This window comes from Anomalospiza imberbis, chromosome 10, assembly GCF_031753505.1.
Source record: "Anomalospiza imberbis isolate Cuckoo-Finch-1a 21T00152 chromosome 10, ASM3175350v1, whole genome shotgun sequence".
In the NCBI taxonomy this organism is placed as follows: domain Eukaryota; kingdom Metazoa; phylum Chordata; class Aves; order Passeriformes; family Viduidae; genus Anomalospiza; species Anomalospiza imberbis.
In genome coordinates, this window is record NC_089690.1 from 771997 (window position 1) to 797275 (window position 25279).

A 25279-nucleotide genomic window follows, 5' to 3' on the forward strand; every position below is an offset into this window, starting at 1 on the left:
AGCAGAGCTCACTCTGTGCAGGCAGGGCCTGGCCTCCAGCATCTCCAAACGCTCCAGCTATTTCTGCTCTGCCAAGTACACAGGAACAGAATCACACCTCGATTTTGCTTTTCATTCATTTGAGAGAAACCAGACAAATAATTCAGCTCCGTGATTCAGTACTAGGGAAGCATTCTATAATGTATTTCACATTCCTAGCCAACGTGGCATTTAATAGTGGAGCTAATTTCTCACATAAATGCTCCCTGTGCTGTGACAAGATGGCTTTTAAAACACAGGACTCTTTTTTTTTTTTTTTTTTTTTTCCAGTGGAAGCAGCGGCAGATTTTAATTGTAGAGGAGCAGATAGAAAAATAAGGGTATGTTGTAATTATTAGTGAATGTAACAGAGCAGAAAAACACCCGTGTCACTTTATTTCAGGACTCTGTGCTGAAGCTCTCCCCTCCTGGGAGTGCAGGGACCCTTGGCTGGGATGCTAAAGTCGGCAGAACTCGTGCCCTGGCACAGAAACGAGCAAATATTTTGTTTTTGTTTTAAAAATCTGCTCTGTTCTCCACTGATGTATGTTTAAGCTGCATGTTGTCCCAAAGTCACAGCCAAGTCCCACCATTTTTCCAGGTTTTTCAGGGCGATGTAGTTTCTCAGAATTCCCAGCAGATGCACTGCTGACGGCCCGTTTTCTTACCACGAAGCTGCTCCTTTCCCAGCTTTCTCCCAGCTCGCTGGCAGGCAGTCAGGCAGCCCCAGCCGGCCAGGTGCCTCTAAGGGACGGGCAGGTGTAGGGGCACAGCCGGGGCTCCCGGCGGTGGCCCCGCTGCCCAGCGGAGGCGCGGCTGGTGGCACTGCCGTGCCAAGCGTGCAATCGAACACGACCCCCGCAGGACGCGACCCCCGGCACGGCACGGCCCGGCCCGGCCCGCCGCGGGGAGCCCGGGGCTGCGCTGCAGCGACCCGCGGGGCCGGGAGGCGCTGCCCGCGGCTCTCCCCGCCCAACCCGCGGCGGCGCGGCCCGGCTCCTGCCGAGAGCTCACCCCGCGGCCCGGCCACGGCCGGGAGCCGCCGCGGGCGCCGCTACCTGCGCGGGGCAGGGCAGGGCCCGGGGCCGGCCCGGGCGGGGCAGGGGCCGTGCCGGCGGCGGAAGCGCCGCTCCGCCCGCCCCCAGCCGAGCCGCAGGTGGGGCGGGAGCGGCACCGGGAGCGGCACCGGGAGCGGGCGGCGCGGCTCCGCCCGGCCCGGCCCGGCCCGCGCTGGCCCCGCGCCCGGCGGGGCTGTGGCGGCGGACGGGCCGCGCTCCGCGCCCGCCTCCCTCGCGAGCGGCGCCGGGCGGGCGGCGATGGACGGGCAGCCCCCGGCGGGCCCCGCCGCGCCGCGCTGGAGGCGGCGAGCGACCCCCCGGCCGCAGCCCCTCGCCTGGAGCAAGCCGCGGCCGCAGTCGTACCAGAGCCCCAGCGGAGTGCTCGTCACCGACTTCCCCGTGGAGGACAGGTGCGCCTTCTCCGTGACTCAGCCCGCCGGCACCGGCACCCCCTCGCCCGGGAGCCCCGCCATGGGATCGGTGTCCAACGGGACCGTGCGGCCGCCGGGCTCCCCCGCGCTGTCCCCGGAGCGGCGTTCCCGGCTCCTCGCCCCGGCTCCGGACAGCCCCGTCGGTTCCACCGCCAACGGCACCATCTCCCCGCCGGGCAGCGGGCAGGGCCGCCGGCCGCGGCCGCCCAGGACCGCGGGGCTGCCCGCGGTGGCCCCGCAGCAGGAGCGGATCGTGTTCGGAGCCAGCGCTCAGCCCGCACCGTGCCCCCGGGCTGCCGGGCCCCCGGAGGAGCCGGAGGCATCCCCCGGGAGCGGCCGGGCTGCCGGGCCCCCGGAGGAGCCGGGGGCATCCCCCGGGAGCGGCCGGGCTGCCGGGCCCCCGGAGGAGCCGGGGGCATCCCCCGGGAGCGGCCGGGCTGCCGAGCCCCCGGAGGAGCCGGGGGCATCCCCCGGGAGCGGCCGGGCTGCCGAGCCCCCGGAGGAGCCGGGGGCAGCCCCCGGGAGCGGCCGGGCTGCCGGGCCCCCGGAGGAGCCGGGGGCATCCCCCGGGAGCGGCCGGGCTGCCGAGCCCCCGGAGGAGCCGGGGGCAGCCCCCGGGAGCGGCCGGGCTGCCGGGCCCCCGGAGGAGCCGGGGGCAGCCCCCTGGAGCGGCCGGGCTGCCGGGCCCCCGGAGGAGCCGGGGGCAGCCCCCGGGAGCGGGCTGCCGGCGGTGCCGGGCGCGGAGCCCCCCGCGCTGCTGAGCGCGCACAGCCCCGCGGCGCGCAGGGTGGGCTCGCAGCAGCTGATCCCCCGCAGCCTGGCCGAGAGCCGGCCCGCGGGCCGCGCCCAGGGCCACGAGCGGGGCCTCCGGGTGCGCAGCCTGGTGGAGACCCTCCGGCCGCCCCCGGGCAGCGACCCCGAGGACGAGCCCGAGGGCGGCCCGGGCGCGCTGCGGCGCGGGCTGCGCTCCACGTCCTACCGCCGGGCCGTGGTCAGCGGCGTGGACCTGGACGGCTCCGCCAACTGCAAGAAGAAAAACAGAATGTCCCAGCCCATCCTGAAAGCGGTGGTTGAAGATAAAGAGAAGTTCTCGAGCCTGGGGAGGATAAAGGTAAGGTGCGCTGATAGATGAAGGTGTTGGCTCCGTGGGAGCGTGGCCTGCTGATCCTGCATTTTCCGTAATGCTGGGAGTTTTCAGTTTGCTTTTTTGCTAACACAAAACTTTTCACAGTGACTGTGAGCTTTAAAAGCGCTGTTTTCCAAGTGTGGTGTTGGAGATGGCGGGCTCTGTTGAAATCCAGGAGGTTCAGAGCCTTTGCTGGCTGCCTCCTGCTCGCCTTTCCTGCTGGATTCTCCAGCTTTCACAGCTGAACCACGGGCTTAAAACCTGTGTCCCAGAAAGCAGTAAACAGGAAAAAAAAAAAAAGGGACATTGTCTTAATAAAGTCTGTGTGCTAGAATAGAGACAGAAAAATGAATTTCCTCCCTCATTTCTCTGAGACATTACTTTTAAAGTATTTTTAACAATCACTGAGTGATTTGATTTTTAAATTGATAGAAATCACTTCAGGTATTTTAATGCCTGAAGTAATTTTAATTTTTAATGCCCGAAAGTAAAAGCAGCATGCCTGTTTTTAAATCTTGGTTGTAATCCCTTAGAATCCTGTAGTAGAGTTACAGTGAATGTTGATGTAATTAAATTTAATGTATTAAATTATAGCTGATTGTGTTCTTTTACTTATCATACTGTAATATTGTATTTCCTTATTTTAGGTATAACTTGTTACTACATGAAATGTATTCATAGATTTCTGTGTAATAAAGTACATCAGGCCAAGAGCTGATGCTGTAGCTTTTAAAAAAATTATCAGCTTTATGGTAGTTTTCCACCATTTTGAAATTGTGGTGGTGGATGCTTCTGTGAAAACACTGCAAGTGGTGACATAGAAATTGATGAAATTGTCAACAGCTGCAGAGTGTGGTTTGGTAGTAGACTTAAAACAGTGAGTTACGTTTAAGATAGGAGGACATGAAACTGTGCTGTCCTTTCGGAGTTCTCTGCAAGAAGTGTTTTATTAAATAGACTCCCGGGCCCTGGGACTTGTTGCACCAGAACAGCTGTTTTATTTCAGAGGTTTGTTGTGCTCTCAGAAGGCTCTTTACAAAGTGCTCAGAGTTTTGTTTGCTGAGTGGAAGGGCAGCCTCTCAGAGCTGCGCCTCCACAGACAGCCCTGGGACAGAGGGATGAGCTGTAAGTTCACTGAGCCCCTCTCAAGCCAGTGTAGTGTGTTTCTGAAACACAGGGAAAATACATCTAAACAGGGAGTGAGAGAAATGAAACTAGGGTAGCTTTTCACTTTCTCTGATGACACAGTTGTTCTTGGTGAACTCTTGTCCAACATACGAAGTTTACAGATTAGGGCCTGTTGGTTTGGTGCCCAAGTCTTGAATAAAACAGATATTCTTGTTACTGTGATTATTTTGCATTCTCCTCCTTCTAACATACCTCTCTTTTCTATTAAAATTATCTGCAGAAGATGCTGAAAGGACAGGGGACGTTCGATGGGGAAGGTGAGCCCTGTTCTCTCCAGACTTGCCAATGACTCCCAGGGGAAATGAACTTCAGGATCGTTTTGCACACTTCCTTTGTCTGGAGTCTCAGTACCTAGCTTTTCAGTGATGCAGCTGAGATGTGGGACTATAATTTTGGCACTAGACCTACCTTAGGGCTATTTTAAAGACTATGCAGTGGCAGGCTAAAAAGGTGTGTCAAAGGCTTCTTTTCCACTTAAGCTGCTGTCCCTCCCAAAACGTGAGCTGCTGGCTGTGTTTGCCTCAGCCCTGACAGTCCACAGAGGGCTCCTCCACGTGGGACTGCCTTCCTGCCTGTTCCTGGGACTCTGCCCAGGTGCAGGACATTTGGCCCGTTGGGGTTTGGAGCCATCCCTGCAGCACACACAGGAGTCTGGGCTCTGGGCTGGGGTTCACACAGCTCTTTCTGCCTTCCCATCAGCTGGGGTGCTGGGCTGAACCCTTAGACTCTCTAAGCATTTTCTTCTTGGTACCTAGGCTTCAAATGTAAGTGTCAGAAAAACGCTTCTGTGGAGTCTGTTTTTGTGTTACTTGGTAATTCTGGGTTTTGCCAAGTTTGCTGCTTATTTCAACAAGAAAACAGGACTTCTGTGGACTCATCATAGATGTTATAGTAACTGCTACTCTCTTGGCTTTTCTCTGCTTAATGCCTGTTTGAGGTCATCTCAGCTGCTGTTACCTTCCTCTGTTTCTGTTTTCAGAGTTTCCCACTGTGTCCTCTTTGCATCATCCCCTTTCCTACTCTTTGTTTTTATCTCTTCTCACACTATCTCCTCATGGTGTTTTCTGGATTCTCTTCCAACGGTCCCTTCTGTCTGGGATGATCCCAGCTAATAACTTTCTCTGGGATGCCTCCCACAATTCAGTTGCTGTAACAGTTTCCTCTGTTAAACGTGTATAACTCGACGGGCCCTTCCCCAAGAGCTGCTCCAAAGGCCACACCTGGTCTGGCACTGGGGCAGGGCTGTAGGTCCGAGCAGGTGGGACAGACCCACCCAGCCAGGTGAGGCACTGCAGGAGTTGGGGCCCTGCCTGGAGCCACCAAACTTCCACTTCAGTTCCCCTTTCTCTTGTAGGGCATTATCCAAAGCCCAGCCCATCTAAAAGCACCTTTCAGAGCCTGCCTGCTTAGTGGCTTCATTGGTCTGTGGGTTTTTGTGGTGTTGGATTTCGGTCCTTGCTCACAGCCCTTGCCAGGGCTGTGTGGCCAGGGAGGTTGGAAAAGCAGGAGTGCTCCACGCCTGTGTTCCTTTGCCACTGATAGTGCCATGAGTGTGTTTGGTCTTAAGGTTCATAGGCCTCATGCTTACTCAGGCTTTTAACTTTCTGTGTGGAATAGTTCTGACCTCAGATGTCTGAACCTGGGAAACAGTGAAATGTGAAGACAGCAATCAGAGTTGACAGGAGAAGGGTTGCTGTGGCAGTATGCTTTTCCTGGACATGAAAATAGTGAGACCTGCAGATCAGTGACTGCTCCACTGACACACAGTCCTGTTTTCTAATTGCTGGTTAATTACAGAACTGGGTGCAGCAAACCAAGGAAGAAAAAATTGTTTGCTATTTTTTTTCTTGACAAAGGCCACATCTGTTCTTTAATTCGGTCTGGGAGGATCTTTGGGTACAGTGATCCATTGTCACTGTACTGCACCATTGTCCAGCCCAAATCAGTTGCTATCTTTGTCTTGTGGAGTGTGAGCAGCACAGTGACACTTTGGTTTCTTTCATTGTTTAAATGTTACTTTAAATTTTTATGAGAGCGATTAAACTAACTTTCTAGCAATGACTGACACACTGTTGTTATTTGACAGAAAATGCTGTATTATATCAGAACTATAAGGAAAAAGCCCTGGACATAGATTCTGATGAAGAGTCTGAGCCCCAGGAGCAGAAGCTGGATGACACGGTTGTTTTCCACTATAAGCCCCTGAGGTCGACGTGGAGCCAGCTCTCCGTGGTGAGTTGTGATCCTTGTATGGCCAGAGACAGGATCTCAGGGTGGGTGGAAGCAGAGTCTTCCCTTACTCGCTGCTGGAGTTTTTGGCTGAAATTTGTCATCATCTTTTTCACCTCATAAGAACGACACGGAGGTCCCAGTCAGTTACTGGTCTTTGTTTCACATAACAAACAATGAAACCAAGTTCATTTTAGTGTCCTGTATTTGGCAAAGACACAAATTACTGATTCATTAAAAAAAGGGCTGCGTGAGTTCACTAAAAGGGTGAATTATACTAAAGAAAGGCTTCAGTTAGTTAAAACAAGTTGCTGCTGAATTGTTCTGAACCACTGCACACCAGCTCTTAGGCTGACTCGAGTGCAGATATTTAATGGAAAGCATTTTGAGAAGGGGAGAGCAGAGCTGGTGGTGCTGTGCTGTCCCTTGCACAGGCTGGGAAGAGTCTGCAGGGCTTCGGCAGAGCAGCATGGTTAAACAGAGTAAATTCAGCTGTTCTGGTCAGGGCTGCAGTCTCGCTGCCTTCCCTGCTCATAACCTGACAAAATACTGATAACAGCAGGTACTGCCACAGCTCTTCCTCGTACATGTGATTTTGGGACTGAGGGAACCATGGAAATTCTGTGTTTACGTGGTTATTCTTGGATCATTTCTGTGGCTTCTGGAGGGATATCCCTGTCACGAAGGGTTTGGGGTTGTTTGTTGTTAATGTAGCTTGTGGAATGTTGTAGGTGCTCATCTCGGGCATTAGAGATTCTGCCTGACAAGATCACCTGGAGTATTTGACCATCAGCTCTGTAGGTGCCAGTAAATGAGGGGTTAAGCCTCAGGGAGATCCCCAAAGGCTGCTTAGATGGTGTGATTAGCAGAGCTGTCTTACAGATGCTGATGACCCTTTGCAGTTTAAAGTATTGAAAGACAATCTCTCTGATTCAGTAAGTATAAAGAAGGCAAGACAATGTGGTTTTGTAAAGGTGTGCTTTAATTTTCTTTTTCCAGCAATCAAATACTTAAAATACAGTTCATTGGCTTCATGATGGAAAAAAAAAAGTGTTTATAATGAAGTCAAATTGTTTTTTCTGCCTTCTGGGCAAATTAGCAGTTAAATGTTCAACAACTGAGGTATTTTGGAAGGAATGCTATTTTAGTAATAATAATGATAATTTCAAAACACTAATTTGCTTGGAGACAAAAATAGCATGAAGACCATCTCAGGAGGAGAACTGTGCTGTGCTTCACTCTCAGAAACCAGCTTGTTCTTTACTGCTCCTCACACAGAAACTTGTGCAGTGTCTGTATTTGATCTGCAGAATTGGAAGTGGGGAGTATATGGGAGAAGGTGCGTGGAGAAAACAAAATCTGGGAATGTGAGACTCATAGTGACTGTGTTTATAACTCTGGAAAAACTACATGCTGTCAGCGTGTATTAAGAAGTTAAAAAGTGAGTCTGGAGTTGTTGCAGGAAGTCAGCTGGAAAATGTCAGTCCTGGGATTCAGCCTGTGCTAGGAAAGGAGGAGGAGAATGTCTCTGGTGTTCGTGAGCAGTGCCTGTGCTGGGAAAGAGGGCAGGGGCAGGGGGATCCCCTCTCCCTGCTGGAGGCTTCCCTGGCAGCTGCTGCAGCTCTGACCACGCTGTGCTTGAGGGTGGTGCCCTTCAGGTCTGGGGCTGTCAAATGCCTTATGAGAGCAGCAATGAAAAAGGGTGTTTGTGTCTTCCTGGAGTGTACTCACTCGTGCTGATCTTGGTTGCGACTGGTTTCTCATTCATGTGAAAATCAGCTGCTGTGAGTGGCTTTAGGGGGCCACTCACGGGGCCACTGTCCAGGGCCACTCACGGGGTCCCTGTCCAGGGCCACTCACAGGGCCACTGTCCAGGGCTGCCTCCTTCCAGGGCCACTCATGGGGCCACTGTCCAGGGCCACTCACGGGGTCCCTGTCCATGGCCACTCACGGGGCCACTGTCCAGGGCTGCCTCCTTCCAGGGCCACTCACGGGGTCCCTGTCCAGGGCTGCCTCCTTCCAAGGCCACTCACGGGGTCCCTGTCCAGGGCTGCCTCCCCTCCGTGGGGAGCCCAGACCCCTGGTGTGACTGCCTGGGCCCTTCAGGGCTGATGTCTGCACTGGCTCCCCTTTCTCTCCCCGTATCAATGGGCTTGTGGTCACTTTGGCTATGGTGCAGCCACTTGGTAGATTCCTGGTGAGTTCCCCCCCTTCAGCACCTCCTTGTTTTGAAGGAACTTTTTGTCCCTGACCAGAGTTCACCTGTCCTCCTTTTATCCTTTGCTTCTCACCTCCATGGTTGAATCAGTCATGGCTGGGGAAAAGCTAGTCCAGTGTTGGTAGCAGTGATGTTGGGCCTCTTCCATTCCTTCTGGTCATGTTCTTAGCTTAAACAAAGTTTTTGTTTGCTTAATATCACACGTGACCTTTTTTTTAGATTATTTCAGTTTAAACGTTTTGGACACGTCAAAATTAGGTATTGAATTTTCTGTGGCAGAAATGGCCGAAGCAGTCTCCATAGCTGGGCCTCTGTCTTTTGGAAGTGTTGCTGTTGGTGGGGAGCGCAAGGCTGGGCCCTTGGCCTGTGAGTTCATGTGCCATGAATTCATGTGTACTCTGTGGGACACACCCAGGTGTGACGGCTCCGTTTGGAGCATGAATTCAGCAGGTGCCCCTGGACCTCCCTGCACTCTGGCAGGGTCTGTGTTAACAGGGAGCACTGAAATCTGGGGATGTGTTTGTAGGTATTTCCCGTGTTGGCTTGTTTTTAGAAAACTCTTCCACTGCATCCAGAAAAAAGTTACATTGCACCTTTCAGTGCCATTGCACTTCCTCAGGAATGCTCTGAAGCTTTCAGGCTCCTGATTAAAATGTACGTCTATTGTTTAATAAAAAGACATCTAATTAGATCTTGCTCAGCATCCAGAAGTGTCTGCTTGGGGTGCAGTGGGAATGTGGGAGTTGTGTTCCAAAGGCTAGTGGCTCCCACACTGGGATGCTGATGTAACTTCCACAGGCATTTTCCTGTGAGTCTGTACTTTGGTGTGCAGACCAGAGTGTGGCACCTCTTTATTCCTGCTGTCCAGCATTGTGGGGCCTGCTGTGCAGGAATCAAATGAGGAACAATATATCCTTTAAAATTCCAGGGAGCAGGTGGAGCAAGAAGAGAAAGCTGTGGGTGATAGCATGTTAGGAGCTTTGGGAGAAGACTGACAGAAAAGGGTGGGAGGTCTTGTGTCTGTGATTGCCTCTGCTCCACAAAGAGAACGGGCCTTCCATGCGTGTGCTGCTGCGGCCCTTTCCCCTCCCTTGCCCTGGTGTCCCTCCTGATCTGGGTCCTGTGTTTAGATCTCCCGTAGGGCCAGGCCCTCCTTGGAGCTTTGCTTTCAAGGTTTTGATTGTCCTGTCTCTCCTTTTGATCGCATTTTCCCACAAAAGGTATTGAAAATATCCATTGATTTGTCTTTGTAGGTGAAGAAGAATGGCCTGTCAGAAGCCGTCAGCCAGGAGGAAAGGAAGAGACAGGAGGTACTCTGTGCTTTGGCTGCTCTGGGCTGCGCTGCACGCCTGGCTCAGTGCTCTGGATGTTGATAAGGGGACGTTGATAGGAGTTCATTGCTTGGCTTCCTGCCCTCCACTGAAGTGTCCTCTCTCCCCGGGGAGAAAAAATAAACCCAGTCTGTGCTGAGGTGCCTGTGTCCATGCCAGGGGCTCCTGGGCTGCTGCAGCCTGGCAGCACCAGGGTCGCTGCTGTGCCAGGGAAGAGGTGACATTAGCCTGCAGCTCACAGAGGGGGACGTGGCACAGGGGTTTTTATAGCAGTGAGCAGCAAAGAGCAGCTTTTACAGAGCCCCTGGCTGTACCTGCCCCTGTGAGCAGTGCTGGGCACGTGGGGTGCCTCCTGGAGCCCAGCTGGCCCCTGAGCCCTGGGGCAGAGCAGGGCCCTCCCTGCTGGCAGCAGCACCCGGTGCTTGTCTGCTCTCTGTCTTTGCCCTTTGGCCCTTGTGTCCTCTTCGTCCACGTCCCTTTTCCCCGTGCTCCGGTGTCCACTTCCCCTGCTGTACCCCGTCACTGCAGGGGCAGTGTCACAGGGAGTGGGAGCTTGCCAGGGCTGGCCTGGCCAGGGCAGCTGTGTCCCTGCAGCTCCTGCCGAGGTGTGTCCTTCCTCAGCACACAGGGCTTGCCTAGGAGCCCTGCAGCGTCACCTGCCATGGCAATTGTGCCAGTGTCCTCACTCCTCTTCAGGACACTGCTCCGCCTCCTCCTGCTGGGAGGTTTTGAGACACGGCATGCATCTCAGTACGTATGTCAGTGATGTCCTGTAGGAGCCATTAGTCTGTGTTTCCTGGAGCCATACTTGCATCCTTTCAAAAAGAACCAAGTTCTTTGGATTCATTTTAAATGTAAAGTCTTCAATGTTACCAAAAATGTCTTCATGCCTGAGGGTTTTTAATTTGAGTTTTAGAGGCCAGTTCCTTCAGTGGGAGCCTAAATAAATATTTTTAAGCTGTAGTTATGTTACCAATTCATGCTTTTGCTGTATTTCCTTAAACTACCTTTTATTGTTTATTCTTTATCTGTTCTTTAAATTGCTTTTTAGAGCCTATTAGATTATTTTATAGTTATATACATTGTCATTGCATAAAAATATATTTATCTTCTGCCTTCATTAATGTCCATGTCCTGTCTTCATACACATCCCATCTTTCAGAATCTCTTAGTGAAATGGATCTCTGTGCATATGTTGGCTAAACAAAATGGGTCACAGACTGGTTTGAACTAAAATTATTTTCAGAAGGTCTTTCCTTGCAAGCCTAGAATAGCTGTGTATGTGTACCAGCTGCACATGGCCCCCTGAGAGTGAACTGTCCTTGGGGCTCACACATCCCCTGGCCCTGGTCTTGTGCAGGTGAACCCCAGAGTGGCTTCAGGTGCCCTCCAGGCGTGCCCAGCAAGCAGCAGGGAGCTGCCCCAGCCCCTGGCTGTGTGTCAGGCACTCTTCTCGGGTTTTTGTTCTCCAGAATGTGTTTGGGTCATGCTGACATGATTCTCCCTTCCTTGCACATCAGCAGCAAAGTGTCTGCCCCATTCCTGCCTGTGCTGCTGACTTTGTTCCCAGTCTGGGAAGGGCTCCAGCAGGGACCTCAGCCTGCTCCCTCCAGTCTCACGCTGTGCTCTTGGGGTCACCCCTGCTGTTGAATTCTCTTCAGTCTCCTCGTTTGCAGTTGCATTGAAAACTGTGAATATAGGCTTGTTAAAAAAGACTTTTTTATTCTGGTATTAGATCACTTATTTCTAATTAATGATGCAACTATTATAGAGATGAATATTTAAGTCATAATCTCTAGCTCACATCCAAAACTTTGCTTTGTATCCCTGCTCAACATTTTGTTTTTAAGGAAAAAAGCCCAATCACTAGTAAGGCTCATCTTTTCCCCCTTTGCTTTGCAGGCAATATTTGAGGTGATATCTTCTGAGCACTCCTATTTGCTGAGCTTGGAGATTCTGATCCGGATGTTTAAAAATTCCAGGGAACTGAGCCTCACAATGACCAAAACAGAGAGCCACCACCTCTTCTCCAACATCACGGATGTTTATGAAGCAAGCAAAAAGTGAGTGTGGCATTTCTGTATTTAACAGAACTGTACATCCTTAAACACAGCAGCAGGTTTCTTTTTGGATGCTGAGTTAACCATTTTAGTGGTGAGCATTTCTTCCAAAACTCCTGCTGGTTTGAAGATGGAAAGTACAAGTGGCAGAGATGTGCACGGGAGTGTGAGGGGCTGGCCTGGGATTTGTGTCTCTGAAAATGGAGAGGGAAGGAAAGCACAGAGTGAATCGTAGTGGAAGTCAGCATCCTTCAAATCTAAACAGTTCTGGGCTAAGTGCAGACCAGGCATCCAGACCTGGTCCTTACAGGGCATCAGATGAGGCTTAGTCTGCCCTGCTGAGCTGTTCAATTTGAGCTGGAGTTTCATACTTGCCCTGGAGAGCTGGCTGGTGCCAGGTGATGCAGAGGGTGCTGTGCTCTGGGACTGTCTCCCCTGTGTGAGCACCAGGGCCTGGCTCTGCTGCCACAGGGATCAGCTGCTCTGCTGCTGCTTTTGGGCACATTCCTTCAGTCTGGAGCTGGAGCAAGGGAAGCAGACACATCCAGATAGTGCCTGAAGAGGAGGAAATGGCAGATCTTACATGACACAAGTGCAGAACAGTCTAGTTCCTGACTGTAATTACTGCCAGTGTTATTTAATCCAGGACATGCATATGTATGTGCTCTCAGAGTACTTCACACTCCTTTTCAAAAGGTGCTGGATGTGGCTTTGCTGCCCTGCAAGTAGTTCTGCAGCAGGTGGATTGTGAGTTCCACATCACTAAAGCATGCAGTGTCCGTGCTGCGTTTCTCAGCCCTGGTTTGCAGTCTGAAGTGAGCACAGTGGCTGCAGCATGCTGGTGGCCTAGTGAAGGTCACAGCTGTAGCTCTGTACAGCTTCACATGGATCTCTTTGCCTGTGGAACACAGAATTATTGGCCTCCTTTCAGAAGGGGGGCTGGAGGTTGAACAAGGATTCTGAATGGTTTTTTTTATTTAGTTCCCCCTTCTTTTGTCCCCTTTGTAGAAGTTGCAAAGTTATGAATTCTTTAGCATTAAACCCTCATTTACCTTTGGTGGAACTTGTGAAGGTCCATGTTCCCAGTCACAGTAAAGTCATTTCTTGTTTTTTTTTCTCTGAGACACCACAAAGTCTGTGGAATTTGACATGTGTTGTGCAGCAGTTTGACTTTTGTCCTCTTGTTCATGCAGCAACAAGATGCTGTTGTTTGGAGGCTGATGTGCTGTGTCAAGTGCAGACCCAGTTTAGGAGCTACAGAGCAGGAGAACGTTAGGGTTTGCCTGGAGACCCTTCCTTTCTCCCTCCCATTCCCCTTTCTTTGTCTCTTGCTGTTGCCAGAGGTTGGGAGTTGTGTGGCCCAGAGCCACCCCAGTCTGGTGGCACTGGTGTCAGGGAGTGCAGCTTATCAGAGGCTTTATTTTCAAGGAAAAGCTCCTTTTTCAGGTACTCCTTACACAGAGTGTGAGGTGTACAGGTAAAGGACAATGGGGGGGAGGAGAGCAGTGCTCTTAGGGGAGCTCTGACGTCCCTGTTGATTAATAGTCTTCAAAGGAAGTGGGAGGGAGAGGAAAAAAGAAGAATGGAAAAATACCACACTAGCCTAGAATTAAAATCTTATTCTTTCTTGTCTGTGAAGCCTCATGGTTTAAGAGCTTGATTTTTGATTACTTGGGGTAAAATCAGAAGTCATAACTCCTTTTTAAACTTAAATGAAAACATATTTCCCAGGTTTTGCAATACTGTTAAACTAAAACAAAACTTTGTGCTGGCTTTGAGCAATGTCATTTGTGTTAACAATGGAAGCAATTTTAAACCAGATACCAGCTTGGTATCTCCAAGCTGTTGCTTTCTATTTTCCAGGTGTTTCCAAGTAGCAAAATTCACCCTTTTTCAAAGTGGACCATCTGTCCCATTCTGCTGTTTTTTTAAGCAGCCTTTGCTTAGTACAAAACCTGAGTATGAGTGTAGTTGCCAGAGGTTTTGGTTGCTTGGACAAAAGTTTGGTGAGCTGATAAAAGTACTTTATAAAAACGTTTAGTCGATCGAAACTGCTTGAAGCCTCTGTCTAGGAACCTGGACTTGGAGCGTGTTTAATGGGAAGTCTCCGGTAACACCAGGGTAGGCCTGCAGAGGCTGACGGGCCGTGCCTGGGGGAACAAAGCTGCCTTTGTTGGAAGCAGAATGCAGAGAGCAGACACTGTCTCTGCTTTTGGGAGCTCCCTGGCATGTCTCTGACAGAGGGGAGTGGAGATGAATAACCTGTGCAGCACGGGCTGTGTGTGATCATGGGAAGCTCCTGGGAGCTGGCCGCAGGGAGCTGGAGCTCTCTGGCCCTGTGTGATGTGCAGGTCTCACGTGCTGAGCCCAGACTCTCACCGGTCCAGCCCTGGGCAGGAGCTGTTGGATTGGGCTGTGGGGATGCCCGGGAGAGCTCAGCCAGGCGTGAGTCAGGAATGCAGCCTGAGAAGTCAGTGCCAGGGTCAGACAGCTCCCCAGGAGCCTCTCTGGGGGAAGAGGAGTCCCAGGGAAATCAGGGAAGTGTCTTCAGGAGCAGTTGGTCTGCAGGGTCAGATCCCCGGGTTCAGAGGAAGGAAAGCTTTAGCATCTGTGCCTTCTCTGCCATTAGGCCAGCAAAGGGCAAATGCTTTTGTGATACCAGAGCAGCATCAGCAGGAAAAGACCCTAACAAGCCCACTTTAACAGAGTCTGTCTGGTTTGAAACTCTGTCTTAGTCACAGAATCACGGCATGAGCACTCTGCTTGTGATGGGTTCATGGCTTGTCAAAGACGTCCCCTCTTCGTTGTCCCAGTGTCCCTGGGTGTGTTTGCTGGCTGCATGGACGTTGTTGTCCTGCAGGTCACTCTGTGACCAGGTGCAGAGGGCACCTTCCTGCTGTCTCGGGACTCTCTGGAGCAGGATATCTCGGCAGGGCTGCTGTGGCTTTGTGCCAGGGCCCTGCAAATAGCTGGGGGGCAGTGGCTGCCCAGGGCACAGGCCTGGGGCGTGGGCTGGCCCCAGGCTGCTGGCAGAGGGAGCACACAGGCTGCAGGGCCAGCTTCTCCTCGCTGGGCTCTGCCTGCTCCTGGGAACTGCCCAGTAGAAGTGTTTATGGGCTGTGGGTCTGCAGGGTTGGGTGTTCTATTTGTGTGTGTAGCTGTGTGTTGGTTTCCATTACTGACACTGGGAACTCACCAAACAAACTGATTCCAGTTCTGCACTTCAATCACCCTCTCTCCAGCCTTTTTTTTTTTTTTATGATTTTGATTCAGCATAAAAATTCTGTGGAGATAAAGACTATTTTTTCCTATTTTTACTGTTTTAAATCCCCCTCCCCTTCCCTAAATAACAATAATGTTGCAGATGTTCAACTTCTGTTCCTGAAGAGACGGTTCAGATTTGGAGAGGTTAATCAGAAATCTTCCTTACTTCTAGCTGAAGTTATCTCAGGGTGGCAGTTGTTACTTCAGTGCCCCTGTGTCCAGGAGCAAGAGGCTGAATCCTGCTTGCTGCCCCTCCAGGGGTTTCTGTCCCTGGTGCTGCCAGCAGCACCCTGGAGCTAAACCTGCATTTCTGAATTTGGCCCTCCGGAGTGTTGCAGAGTGGATGGTTCTTTTAAACAGTGTAAGGGCAAGATGAGGGAAATCAATTCTGAACTACAGTGCTGTTTGACTTCCTCTGAATTGGATCTAACTTTAACCAGAAAAGTCCTGGATTTAACAAAGAGATGTTTGAAGTAAATCCTTCTGACATTCAGCAAAAACAGCTGCACACATCACAGCAAATTCCTTGTTGGTTAAATTGAATGGAATCATTCCATCCCTCAGTCCTGAGCTTTATGGCAGAATCTATCCAAAAATTGTAAGCGAAAGGGTTTATGATGTGTCTGGTTCACTGATTTATCTACTAATTAGCAGATTAGATATGGAAAAGTACAGCTTTGATTCAAACTTTGATGCAGGATTTCCTTATGGGACATCCTGGGAGATGGGGCTTTGATATACTGCTCCTCTTTGTCCCTCTTTTCCCCTTTTTCTTTTCTTTTTTTGTCTCTACTCTCCGAGCTCTTTACCATTCTTACAGTGGCTGTCTCTGATGTCACTGATGAAGGTCCAGATAAATTCTAAAGGTGGAAGTTGTGCCCAGCAGGGTCCAACACCTTGTCAGTGTGCCATAACACAGCAGGAAATGTTGGATTTCCTCATTTCCTGAGCAAAGGGAATTGGCAAGAGTGGGAGCTTCTCCCAGCCATAAACATGTCTGAGCAGAGAGAAACAAATCCCAGTGTGGGATGGGGCTCTGCTGTGCCTCCTGAGACACTGCAGACTCCATACGCACCGGCTCTTGTTTCTGTAAGTTTATTATTTGTGTGTCCCCTGGGGCTGGTCCTGGCACTACACCCAAATGCACAGCACAGGACAGGTCTGTGACAGCTCACCACGTGCTGTGCCTTGGAGGGGCTGCGTGGGGCACGGCAGGTGCTCAGGGCTCTGCCTGCAGCAGTGGCAGGGCTGTAACAAACCCTGCTCAGCACCTGCAGTGATAAGCAGCCCTGCTTATCAGCCAGTCCCTCTGCAGTTAGTGTCAGAGCTTCACAAAAACAAAACCCAAAACCAGACCAAAATCCACTCGATTGTCATGGCTCTGGTGACCCAGTGAGAGCCTGGCAGCCACTCAGTGCAGCAGCTGCTTGTAAGCACACCTGGAGAGTGCCTTGAGTTAGTTCAGCCCTGCTGCTGCACACCATCAGCTGCTGTTCATCCTGTCCTGCTCCTCCCACATGTTTGAGCTGTGTTCATAAAGCAAACTGGAGAGCATCGCTTGAAAAAGGTGGCAGATTTGAAGATTTAATAAAGGGCTGAAATTAAATACAGCAGATTTCAAAATATTAGAGCTTAATGTGAGCTCATGTGTTCTAAGTATTTCCTTAATCCTTTCTGTGCTGGATGGGAATTTTTTTATGAACTTGTTGACCCTGGGGAGTTGAGGATTCTTGCAGTGAATGCTGATGTACAAAGGCTGCAGCCAGGACAGCTTCTCATGTGTGAGGGGAGAGCTGCTGAGCTGATCTGTGAGCTGTTCCACCCCAGACAGTGGGGGATTTCCAGGGAGCATCATGGAAATCAAGGCTTGTGCTTTGGGAGCGTCGGGAGTGCAGAAAGCAGTGGGAGAGACTCACACGTGGGACAGACAGACAGGGAAGCTGTCAGAACGAGCACGGTTAGGGGAAGAGCCAGCTCAGGATTTTGGGTTCTGTGCCCATTTTCAGTGTTTCCAGTCTGTTTGGTTCCAGTGGAGGACTGCAGGATGTGGAGCACCCTGTCCTGCTCCACCACCACATGGCTTTGTGCTTGGCTCAACAGCCACACGTAGCTGTACTCCATCGAGCACTCCTGGTGCCTTTAATTGCAAGAGGAAATGTGTTCATATGTGTATGGAGTAGTTTCATTTCTTTCCAGCCTCGTTTCTGGAAATTCTGGTCTGACCAGCTCAGTGAGGCCGTTTGGTTGTGGCAGTGTGGCAAGTGCCTGTGCCAGGGCTGCTGCTGGGCTGCCAGGGGCCAGCGGCAGCCCTGGGCCCGTGTCCCAGTCCTGTGTCCTGCCAGCACCGCCCTGGCTGCCGTGCCAAAGGAGGGATGGCCTCGCCCTGCCACCGGCCAGCCCCGCTGGCATCGGTTGGTGACCGGGTTGTGTCAGGGGAATGCTGTGAGAGGAAGGGGCTGTTTGCAGGTAGAAGTGAGCGGTTGATTTCTACCCCCCAGGTTCTTTGAAGAACTCGAGGCAAGGCACCAGAACAACATTTTCATCGATGACATCGGCGACATCGTGGCGAGGCACGCGGGCTCCTCCTTCGACCCCTACGTGAAGTACTGCACCAACGAGGTGTACCAGCAGCGCACCCTGCAGAGACTGCTGTGAGCAGGGCAGGGCTCCCGCGGGCTGGTCCTGCGCTGCGGGCTGGGCTGCGCTCCCGGCCGGCTGCCAGCTGCACAGCGCCTGCGGCCAGGCCAGGCTCGCGCTGCCCTGGCTCCTGCGCTGCCTTTCCTCCTGCACTGCCTTTCCTCCTGCACTGCCCTGGCTCCTGCACTGCCCTGGCTCCTGCACTGCCTTTCCTCCTGCGCTGCCCTGGCTCCTGCACTGCCCTGGCTCCTGCACTGCCCTGGCTCCTGCACTGCCCTGGCTCCTGCACTGCCCTGGCTCCTGCACTGCCTTTCCTCCTGCGCTGCCTTTCCTCCTGCACTGCCCTGGCTCCTGCACTGCCCTGGCTCCTGCACTGCCTTTCCTCCTGCACTGCCTTTCCTCCTGCACTGCCTTTCCTCCTGCGCTGCCTTTCCTCCTGCGCTGCCTTTCCTCCTGCACTGCCTTTCCTCCTGCACTGCCTTTCCTCCTGCGCTGCCCTGGCTCCTGCGCTGCCCTGGCTCCTGCGCTGCCTTTCCTCCTGCACTGCCCTGGCTCCTGCACTGCCCTGGCTCCTGCACTGCCCTGGCTCCTGCGCTGCCTTTCCTCCTGCACTGCCTTTCCTCCTGCACTGCCTTTCCTCCTGCACTGCCTTTCCTCCTGCACTGCCTTTCCTCCTGCGCTGCCCTGGCTCCTGCGCTGCCCTGGCTCCTGCGCTGCCTTTCCTCCTGCACTGCCCTGGCTCCTGCACTGCCCTGGCTCCTGCACTGCCCTGGCTCCTGCGCTGCCTTTCCTCCTGCACTGCCTTTCCTCCTGCACTGCCCTTGCTCCTGCACTGCCCTTCCTCCTGCACTGCCCTTCCTCCTGCACTGCCCTGGCTCCTGCACTGCCCTGGCTCCTGCGCTGCCCTGGCTCCTGCGCTGCCCTGGCTCCTGCACTGCCTTTCCTCCTGCACTGCCTTTCCTCCTGCGCTGCCTTTCCTCCTGCACTGCCCTGGCTCCTGCACTGCCTTTCCTCCTGCACTGCCTTTCCTCCTGCACTGCCTTTCCTCCTGCACTGCCCTTCCTCCTGCGCTGCCCTGGCTCCTGCACTGCCCTGGCTCCTGCACTGCCCTTCCTCCTGCAGTGCCCTTCCTCCTGCACTGCCCTTCCTCCTGCACTGCCCTTCCTCCTGCACTGCCCTTCCTCCTGCGCTGCCTTTCCTCCTGCACTGCCTTTCCTCCTGCACTGCCCTTCCTCCTGCACTGCCCTTCCTCCTGCACTGCCCTGGCTCCTGCACTGCCTTTCCTCCTGCACTGCCCTGGCTCCTGCACTGCCCTTCCTCCTGCAGTGCCCTTCCTCCTGCACTGCCCTGGCTCCTGCACTGCCTTTCCTCCTGCACTGCCCTGGCTCCTGCGCTGCCTTTCCTCCTGCACTGCCTTTCCTCCTGCACTGCCCTTCCTCCTGCACTGCCCTTCCTCCTGCACTGCCCTGGCTCCTGCACTGCCCTGGCTCCTGCGCTGCCCTGGCTCCTGCGCTGCCCTGGCTCCTGCACTGCCTTTCCTCCTGCACTGCCTTTCCTCCTGCGCTGCCTTTCCTCCTGCACTGCCCTGGCTCCTGCACTGCCTTTCCTCCTGCACTGCCTTTCCTCCTGCACTGCCTTTCCTCCTGCACTGCCCTTCCTCCTGCGCTGCCCTGGCTCCTGCACTGCCCTTCCTCCTGCACTGCCCTTCCTCCTGCACTGCCCTTCCTCCTGCACTGCCCTTCCTCCTGCACTGCCCTTCCTCCTGCACTGCCTTTCCTCCTGCACTGCCCTGGCTCCTGCACTGCCCTGGCTCCTGCACTGCCCTGGCTCCTGCACTGCCTTTCCTCCTGCGCTGCCTTTCCTCCTGCACTGCCCTGGCTCCTGCACTGCCTTTCCTCCTGCACTGCCCTGGCTCCTGCACTGCCCTTCCTCCTGCACTGCCTTTCCTCCTGCACTGCCTTTCCTCCTGCACTGCCTTTCCTCCTGCACTGCCCTGGCTCCTGCACTGCCCTGGCTCCTGCACTGCCTTTCCTCCTGCACTGCCCTGGCTCCTGCACTGCCTTTCCTCCTGCGCTGCCCTGGCTCCTGCACTGCCTTTCCTCCTGCACTGGCCTTCCTCCTGCACTGCCTTTCCTCCTGCACTGCCTTTCCTCCTGCACTGCCCTTGCTCCTGCACTGCCCTGGCTCCTGCACTGCCCTTCCTCCTGCACTGCCCTTCCTCCTGCACTGCCCTTCCTCCTGCACTGCCCTGGCTCCTGCGCTGCCCTGGCTCCTGCGCTGCCCTGGCTCCTGCGCTGCCCTGGCTCCTGCACTGCCCTGGCTCCTGCGCTGCCCTGGCTCCTGCACTGCCTTTCCTCCTGCACTGCCTTTCCTCCTGCACTGCCCTTCCTCCTGCGCTGCCTTTCGTCCTGCGCTGCCTTTCCTCCTGCACTGCCTTTCCTCCTGCACTGCCCTGGCTCCTGCACTGCCCTGGCTCCTGCACTGCCCTGGCTCCTGCACTGCCCTTCCTCCTGCACTGCCCCTCCTCCTGCACTGCCCCTGCGGCCAGGCCACGCTCACGCTGCCCTTCCTCCATCGGCTCAGTGTCACGCAGTGTGACGGTGGCCCTGTGTGCATGCCTGGGTCTGCCCTCGCAGTCAGGGGTGGCAGCTCCTGAGGTTTAATGTCGGTGCTGGGGCTGGTGCCTCTGAGGGAATAAAGCTGAAGGCTGGGGTGGTCTGACTCCTGCAAATCACATCTCCGTTTTATAAAATAATGGTTTATTTAAAATGTAAAATCGTTTGGTAAAACATCCCATTGAATTATTGCATCCTCTCTCTCCCCAGAGCCACAAACCCAGCGTTTAAGGAGGTGCTGTCCCGGATCGAGTCCCACGAGGAGTGCCGGAACTTGCCCATGATCTCCTTCCTCATCCTCCCCATGCAGAGAGTCACTCGTCTCCCCTTACTGATGGATGTGAGAACAGCTCCTTCCCTCTCTCCTTGCTGCTTGTTCTCACGGTGTTAACGTTCTCTCATGCTCAGTTCTGGTTCTCTCCAGTCTCTTCATGCTTCTCCTTTTTGCCACTCCTGGGCTGTGGATTATGGATTCCTGCTGCATTTGTTTGCTGACTGGAACTGGGCCCTTCTGCTCCCCATTCACGAGTTAAATACTTGGATGTTCTAGTAGGAAAACTGTACAGTAAAGGGTCAAAATGGTTCTGAAACGCAGGAGGAACCAGCACAGGAACTGTATGTAGTGCTAGGATAGAAATGAACCCTGCAGCTGAAAAACAAGACCTGCTGTCCTGTAGGATGGGTGAGGGCCCTTAGGCAGGGAATACCCTTGGGACCCTGAAGGATGGGCTCATTCCCAAGGGAGCTGTGTGTGAGTGGCACTGAGCTGTGCCTCCCTGTGCACTGACCAGGGACTCGGCGAGAGTGATGAAGTGCAGTGTTTGTCAGGCAGAATTCACACCAGGAGTTGGGGGATTTCAGTTAAGGTGCCAGGACTAAGTGAGGAGCTGGAGCACCAGCAGGAGTGCAGACTGTGATCAGGCTCAGATCCCAGCACTGGTAGGAGCCAGAAACAGAACTGATAGTCTTGTTCTGTATATTTTTAAATTGAGCACCGATGAATTTGATCACCTGGACAGTTAGTTCATTCACAGACATTGAATTCTCTCTTCTCTGCAGTACATCTCTAGGTAAAAATGGAATAATAATCCAGTATTCCTGCAGAGTGTCACTGGGAGTGCCTTCCCCTTCTTGGGTTTTTTTTTTCCTATACCTCCTTCCCCTCTTTGGCTGAAATGATCTAAACAATCAAATCAAGCATTTTATTTCCCACTCTTTCAGTTTTGTTTTTTCTTTGGAGATGGTTGCATAAACCTCATCTTGAGAGGTGCAAAGCATCACTTTGTTCCCAAACTTTCCAGGGAGGCATTCCTTAGTGTGACCAAGTGACCAGTGTTCCCTCTTGATCTCGGTCCACAGCCGTGATTCAGCTCCTGGATTTCAGATGAGATGTGAAATCTCTGTGGGGTGCAGTATGTGCTGCTTGGTCCTCTGAAGTAACTGATGTTTTCTTTCAGACTATTTGCCAGAAAACCCCCAAGGATTCAGCAAAATACGAGAACTGCAAGCAGGCTCTGAAAGAAGTCAGCAAGGTACATTCTCAATTAATTCCTGCATACTTCCAGTGCAAAATGGATGCTTTCCATGCATAAGTAATGCAGGCAGGAAGAGCACTGAAGCATAAGGGCTCTGCGTTGTTGCATTTAAGGAAGGGCACTGGGGACTGGGTTTGTGCACAATTACTGGCTCCTACTTGGGAAAAGATCCCAAACTGGATGATACTGCGGTGATTCCAGGTTTGTGTGGGGGAGCACTGTGGGAAGTTAATCCAGCTGGGAGGAGGGTGTATTTTGGGAGCTGATCATCAGCCTGGGTCAGAGCAGTGGCCCTGCTCAGCCAGAACTTGGGCTGAACCTTTGTTCCCTCTGGAGAATCACAAACTGGGATCACAGGGGTGAGGGGGATCTGGGAGCAGTGCAGCCGTGGGGCCAGCCCTGGTCACTGTGGCCCTGCAAACACCACCTTGAGGTGGACATGTCCCTGCTGGGTCTGTGCCCCAGAGGTGCCTTTGTGCCCTGCTGGGTCTGTGCCCTGCTGGGTCTGTGCCCCAGAGGTGCCTTTGTGCCCCTGCTGGGTCTGTGCCCTGCTGGGTCTGTGCCCCAGAGGTGCCTTTGTGCCCCTGCTGGGTCTGTGCCCTGCTGGGTCTGTGCCCTGCTGGGTCTGTCTGTGCCCCAGAGGTGCCTTTGTGCCCTGCTGGGTCTGTGCCCCAGAGGTGCCTTTGTGCCCTGCTGGGTCTGTGCCCCAGAGGTGCCTTTGTGCCCTGCTGGAGTCTGTGCCCTGCTGGGTCTGTGCCCCAGAGGTGCCTTTGTGCCCTGCTGGGTCTGTGCCCCAGAGGTGCCTTTGTGCCCTGCTGGAGTCTGTGCCCTGCTGGGTCTGTGCCCCAGAGGTGCCTTTGTGCCCTGCTGGGTCTGTGCCCTGCTGGGTCTGTGCCCTGCTGGGTCTGTGCCCTGCTGGAGTCTGTGCCCTGCTGGGTCTGTGCCCCAGAGTGCCTTGCCAAGGGAGCAGCAGTTTGTGCTGGCGGCTCGAGGCCCCGGCCCTGCTCAGCCCCTCTCCCTTTGCAGCTCGTGCGTCTGTGCAACGAGGGCGCGCGCAAGATGGAGAGGACGGAGATGATGTACACGATTAACTCCCAGCTGGAATTCAAAATCAAGGTAGGATGAGGATCATGTTCCTGACCAGCCAGGACAGTGAACAGTGGAACTTCAGCAGCACGGTCATATCCAGCAGTGATTCTTGCAAAGTGATCGGTTGTGGCACAACAGAAATTAAAACTTCTGGTCAAGTATTTTAACTTTAGTAGAAGGTGATGCCACAGCACAAGGGGTTTTGAATAAATACTGAGTGTAGAGTATTCTTTACTGTAAAGATAAGGCTGCTGTGAAGATTTTGGCGTTAGGAGAGCGGCCAAAGGCTGCTGCTCACTGCTCAGATTTGCTTATGTACCTGATGGGAAAGGTGTGCCTGGGAAAACACTTGCAGGCCAGGGAAGGATCCAGGGGGTGTTTGTCCTTCCCCTCAAGGGTGGGATATCATAGGTTAATATTAAGAACTTCCCGTACAGTCAGTCTTTTGTAGGAAACAACAGCAGACCCAGTCATAGGTAGGGAGGCTTATTGGATTTTCTTAAGTATATTTATTGTTTCTATTCAATGTTTGCTACAACCCCATTTCTGTAATTGGTGTCTGCTCCCATTACACAGAATGAGGATTCTTCTGGGAGAAGATTTTCTCATTATCAGGCATGTAGTGAGTGGAGGTTGGTTCATGGTTTTAAAAGCACAGCTCTTGAAAGGCTCTGGGTCAGGCTGGGGGCAACTGCTGCCTCCAAAAAGACATTTTCAATTTGCCTAAAGTATTTTTATTCTCAATTCTTGTCTAAAAATTCATAGTAATATTATTTGCTTATAGCAACAGCAACAACAAATACAACACTTCTGGGCAAGTGACGCCAGAGCATTTCCTGACGGGTGGTACCAGACTCAAGTCTTCAGCCCCAGTGTGGGGGCTGAGCTGCCCCGAGGCTCCCTCAGATGCCAGGAGTCCCTCGGGATCTGCAGGGTCTGGGGTCCCTCTGTCCCTGCCCATCCCTCTCTGGGCTCTGTGGCTCCTGGGTGACCCCACCTGCCCTGGGCCTTTGTCTTTCCCTGCTTTGGTGTGAGATTTCCCTTTGTGCATCCAAGCCCCAGCCCTGCAGCCCCTCAGGCCCCAGGGCAGGGAAGTCCCCTCTGGTTAAATGCATTTTTCCCTTCTGAGAGCCTCTTTTCTGCAGCAGGGACATGGTGCATGTGATTTGCTCGTTTGGCAATTAAGGAAAAATTAAGGTAAAACCAAGCTGCCTCTGGAAGAAAGTCAATTAGGAAAATGAACTTATTTGGAGTTCAGATTAGAGGAATTTTTTGTTCATCCTCAAAAAGAACTTTTAAAAGTATTTTTTGCTTGTAAACCAATCATCGTGGGACTGTAATTCTGTTTTATAGCCATTATAAATCAGTTAAAGTATTTCTGTTCTTGCCCAGCCTCACAGAGTTTTGGAGATTTGTTTATTATTTTGTTAGATGTAACTGTGGAGAGCTTCATGGGAGCCCAAGGGAAGTGACTCAAATCTCATGTTGCTTGTGTACATGGTTCAGCTGTGGAATTCAGTTTTTAATTAAGTTTCAGCAGTTTTTGTTGTTAAATTTTACATCTTTTGCACGAGAGAAGTTGTGGGGGTTTGTTTCAGGGAGTCAGTGTGTGTTCTTCCAGCAGTGAGGTCTCAGTCCCAGCGCTGGGTTTGGGTTTGGCTCAGCAGGTACAGGCAGGCTGCAGTTGGCTTGGCCAGGGATTAAGGGATACAAAAAGCCAACTCGTGCAGAATGGGGAAGGCAGCTGACAAACTGCATGAAGGGGTGCTTTTTAAAAGTATGTGAAAGGTGCTTAAATGAGGGGAAATCAGGCACTTGTGTTCATTAGTGTGGACCTCGGTCTGCCTGGAGCGTCTGCCTCGGGGCAGCCTCAGAGGGGTCTGTGTGACCAGGACAGTCCCACATCCCCTCCATCTTCCTGGCCCAGAGGAACAAAAGGGCCTCCTGCGGGCTCTGTGTCTCCTGCAGCTGGCAATAATTTGCATTAATAAAGGCAAGTCTTCTCATCAGGCGGCTCAGATCCTCTGGGGCTTTGGTGCAGCTGCTGCAGGTGTTGTCCCTCACGCAGGGAGAAAGGGAGCTCCTGCTCCATGCACATGAGCTGGATGAAGAGGAGCTGTAGGATCCCTAATCAGCCATTTTCAGCAAAGCCTGACAGGGAGCTGGGCCACTTCAGGAGCCCCAGGAGAACAGCAAGGCCATGGAAACCTTCCCGTCCTGCTGCTGAGGGGGAGCACGTCAGAGGTGTGGAAGGAAGGAGGTTGTCCCTGCACCTCCGGGGGCGAGGAGGCTGTGTACACCCCTGCCCACCTTTCCCGGGTGGCATGGCACAGGGAGTGTCACCTCTGCTCCAAGAAGGGCCAGGTAGCGAGGACACTCCCATGTCCCGAGCTCCGGGAGCTGCTCTCACCCTGCAGACACATTCCTGAAGTCAGGCTTTGCTCTGTGCCCCCAGGAGGTCCACAGTCTGTTCCAGCCCC

General features: G+C 53.1%; 1 protein-coding gene across 1 annotated transcript in view; it reads left to right on the plus strand.

Annotated features, from left to right (window-relative positions):
• The first annotated feature begins 1201 nt into the window (after nt 1-1201).
• Nucleotides 1202-25279, plus strand: part of ARHGEF26 (Rho guanine nucleotide exchange factor 26) — a 29106-nt gene continuing 5028 nt past the window's right edge. Inside the window, exons 1-9 of the mRNA XM_068200128.1 lie at nt 1202-2618; nt 4042-4078; nt 5908-6053; nt 9522-9578; nt 11502-11662; nt 17422-17574; nt 20386-20515; nt 21633-21707; nt 22737-22826. Coding sequence (XP_068056229.1) covers nt 1335-2618; nt 4042-4078; nt 5908-6053; nt 9522-9578; nt 11502-11662; nt 17422-17574; nt 20386-20515; nt 21633-21707; nt 22737-22826 — 2133 coding nt within the window. The 5' untranslated portion in view covers nt 1202-1334. The remainder of the gene's footprint in view (nt 2619-4041; nt 4079-5907; nt 6054-9521; nt 9579-11501; nt 11663-17421; nt 17575-20385; nt 20516-21632; nt 21708-22736; nt 22827-25279) is intronic.